The sequence below is a fragment of the Benincasa hispida genome, chromosome 11, assembly GCF_027475165.1.
Source record: "Benincasa hispida cultivar pf3 chromosome 11, pf3_genome.v1.1, whole genome shotgun sequence".
Classification (NCBI taxonomy): domain Eukaryota; kingdom Viridiplantae; phylum Streptophyta; class Magnoliopsida; order Cucurbitales; family Cucurbitaceae; genus Benincasa; species Benincasa hispida.
In genome coordinates, this window is record NC_143488.1 from 64,715,255 (window position 1) to 64,716,660 (window position 1,406).

The following is a 1,406-nucleotide window of genomic DNA, read 5'->3' on the forward strand; positions in this document are numbered from 1 at the left end:
CTTGGTTTAACTTTTCAGCAAGATACTGCGGGGAATTGCATTTCCAATGCCCATCTTCATTGCAATGGAAACATTTTCCTTTTGGTGCTTTATTCTTGCTTTTCTTTACAAAGGCTTTCTTCTTCCCTTTTTATTTCTTCTTCATCTGGATACTCTTATCCTTTGAAGTAGAAACAAAATTCTTTTTCTTTGAAGGTTTCGTTCTAGAGGAAGATCCCTTCAGAAACTTCTTTTGTGAAACAACATTTGCTTCACTTTCCTTATTTTTCATTAAGGATTGGTAAGTCTATTGTTCATTCAGAAGAGTGGTCAAATTGTAATCAATCTTATTCATTACAACATTAGTACAAAATGTTAGAAAGATCTTCAGAAAAGATTCCATTATCATACTAACTTGATTCCTTTCATATATAACAGTGCCATGAGCTTCCGTAATGTTGAAATGGACCATAATGTCCAGGATATGTCTCTAACAGAGGCCCCCTCTTTCATGTGGGAGTTATAGACGTATTTAATAGCATCATGTTGTACCAAAGAAGACGGTTGTCCGAAAATCTCTTGCAACGACGCCATGATCTCACGTGCAGTGACCAAGGCTTCATGCTTCTTAGTAAGCACATCAAATATGCTTGCAAAGATATAGGCTCTGGCTTTATTGTTAGCCCGAACCCATTTATCATAGGCTTTTCGAATATTTTGGTTAGCATTTGAACTGGGAAGAGGAAGACATTCCTTTGTTAAAACAAACCTCAAATCATCAACCACTAGTATCGTATTTATGTTTGATTTCCAGTTTTCAAACCCTTCACCGTTGAATTTATCGGAAGCTAATAGTTGTATAATCGAGTTCGACATTACTGAAAATAAACAAATTCTTTTAGACTTATGCATCTAAATCCAATTTTAGCAAAAAGTAATAAAGTACCCATATCTCTTTATTTATTTGCAACGATACATTAATGAGTCAGAATAGAAGCTACCGAAGGGCAGTCAAATATTCCTTCACTAAGAAAGACAATCTTGACCAAATACTATCGCTGGAATAACTCTTATTCCTATAGTCATTTAGTTACCATTTTCGGTCAAGAACTTACTAATACTTAGTAACTCTTGTAAGTGTGACCCTCCATTTTCAGTTTCATGAAATGGTATGAATATGCCCCCTAATTGGAAGACAATGTTTAAGACGGAACTATGAACCCTATTCATTTTTTAAACTTGGGTTATTCGTATTCTTATGTTATAGCCCTCCGAGGGGATCACCGTGGTTAACAAATAGCTAGTGCCGCCTAAAAACGACAACAGATGCAACATAGGAATCTCACGGTTCAAATTAATGGAAGATACTGTAGGATATGTTGACATATTTCCTTCACCCACTTACTATGAACTACTTCCCTTATTCA

The 1,406-nt window shown here is 35.5% G+C and overlaps 1 protein-coding gene across 1 annotated transcript; it reads right to left on the reverse strand.

The window, feature by feature from the left end:
• Positions 1 to 384: 384 nt before the first annotated feature.
• On the reverse strand, positions 385 to 855 carry LOC150032817 (uncharacterized). Its single transcript, XM_090307032.1, has one exon. It carries the CDS (start codon positions 853 to 855, stop codon positions 385 to 387), a length of 471 nt encoding a protein of 156 aa, XP_090163158.1.
• Positions 856 to 1,406: the final 551 nt, after the last annotated feature.

Excerpts from the sequence above, each read along its gene's own strand:
- LOC150032817 (XM_090307032.1), bottom strand. The coding sequence starts at position 855 with ATGTCGAACTCGATTATACAACTATTAGCTTCCGATAAATTCAACGGT.